We start from the raw sequence: 1,579 nt of genomic DNA on the forward strand, positions 1-1,579 counted from the left end.
AAATTATCAACCAGTACAAAATAGGAAATGTCTACACCTAGCCAAATGAAAAAAAACAAGAGAATCATAATTTACGTTTCTTAGTCAGTTCTTGCTTTGTGTCTTTCTAAAGTTGAAAGATTGGGTTTGTGTTGTGTGTATACATAGATACATACCCCCCCCCCAAAAAAAAAAAAAAAAAAGCTGGCTCTACCGTTGAGTAGAGTCCTAAATCACAGGCTTTGATAAAATATATGCTTCGTGAATAAGAAATTATGTAACACCATAGAAAGTTTATGCAACTATATACACATGGCATGACTTGCATTACTTATATATGTACTTCAGTAATTATAATACAAACTGAATATTGTTACATATAGATGGAACTGAAACCCTAGAAAAAAAAAGGCAGAAATTATGGGGAAAAAATCCGAGAAGGAAGAAAACCCGTCTTAGAGAACATCAAGATTAATTAATCATATTTGCTAATAAACTAATTATATAGCTTCAATGTATTGGAATATTGTTCAAAGTACTCCTCACATTCCCAACCATGCAAGCTAAAAATTGCAAAATAGGCCGAAAACAAGCGTCTATAGGGTTCCTAACATAAGCATACCAGCGTGACCCTAATGCCCTCCCCCAGAAGCTCACAATGAAGTTCTGGTTACGACTGCTGGCCAACAAAGCTGACTGCACGTACGCCGAAGCTGCACGCTTCACCAGCTGGTTCCGAATTGTTATGTTTGAAGGGTCGAATTCAAAGTCGTTATCCTCCGTAATAGTGGTGCTGTGTTGCGGTGAGTTCAACATGATGTCCTTCAAACTTGTGTACCGATGTTCATCATCGATTTCTGGTCTGCTGCTTGTTGATGAGTTTCTGCGTAGGATCAGGGCTTGAAGTTCTGAGTCCATTATAATTAAAAAGCATGAGAGGTTGATAACGAAGAATTTTTGTGTGTAACAAATATGAGCATTTTGGAAAAAGGCCGAGAGGGAAGTTATTAGGGTTTTTGAAGGGAAGTTTTTAGGTCAATATAGTTGTTTTGGTTGCAAACTGTATATTGTGAAAGAGGGAAAATGCAAGAGGTTTCTGTGCGTGAATTGGATTCAAAATTAACTAATTCGATTTGTATTTTTGTTCATTGGTTATATTGGTAGATTTTAGGAGCTACATTTTTTACGGGTTTCCTTTGATATAGGACAGTTAGACTCGGAAAATGCTATATAAAGATTGGTTTTATTAACCTTGCATATGGTCGGTTTATAATTGATGTCGCTAAATTAGTGTTTCTTGCAAGTTCATCATGCATTTTTGTAAAACCACCCCTCCCCCATAAATATATATAAGTTCTGTTAGCATCAGTGTGTACATCGTTGATGCAATGTGGGCCTCTTCTTAATCAGCAGTCTACATTCACAAACGTCTGTGTGAGGATAGACGATAACATGCTACTTCGTGATGAAGATCATTTGTAACCAGATGCATTGATCACATCCCACAAAAACACAATATACTTAGTGTTGATGAAGATTACTCATATCGACCTTTTCTGAAAATGGAAGAGTTTTTGAAAAACAATATAAGGAATTAATC

General features: G+C 36.1%; 1 protein-coding gene across 1 annotated transcript; it reads right to left on the bottom strand.

Moving 5' to 3' along the window:
• Positions 1 to 264: 264 nt before the first annotated feature.
• On the bottom strand, positions 265 to 1,091 carry LOC126624204 (uncharacterized). Its single transcript, XM_050293240.1, has one exon. The coding sequence runs from the start codon at positions 895 to 897 to the stop codon at positions 490 to 492; it is 408 nt and encodes a 135-aa protein (XP_050149197.1). The 5' UTR covers positions 898 to 1,091; the 3' UTR covers positions 265 to 489.
• Between the last annotated feature and the right edge of the window lie 488 nt (positions 1,092 to 1,579).

This window comes from Malus sylvestris, chromosome 5 (genome assembly GCF_916048215.2).
Source record: "Malus sylvestris chromosome 5, drMalSylv7.2, whole genome shotgun sequence".
Classification (NCBI taxonomy): domain Eukaryota; kingdom Viridiplantae; phylum Streptophyta; class Magnoliopsida; order Rosales; family Rosaceae; genus Malus; species Malus sylvestris.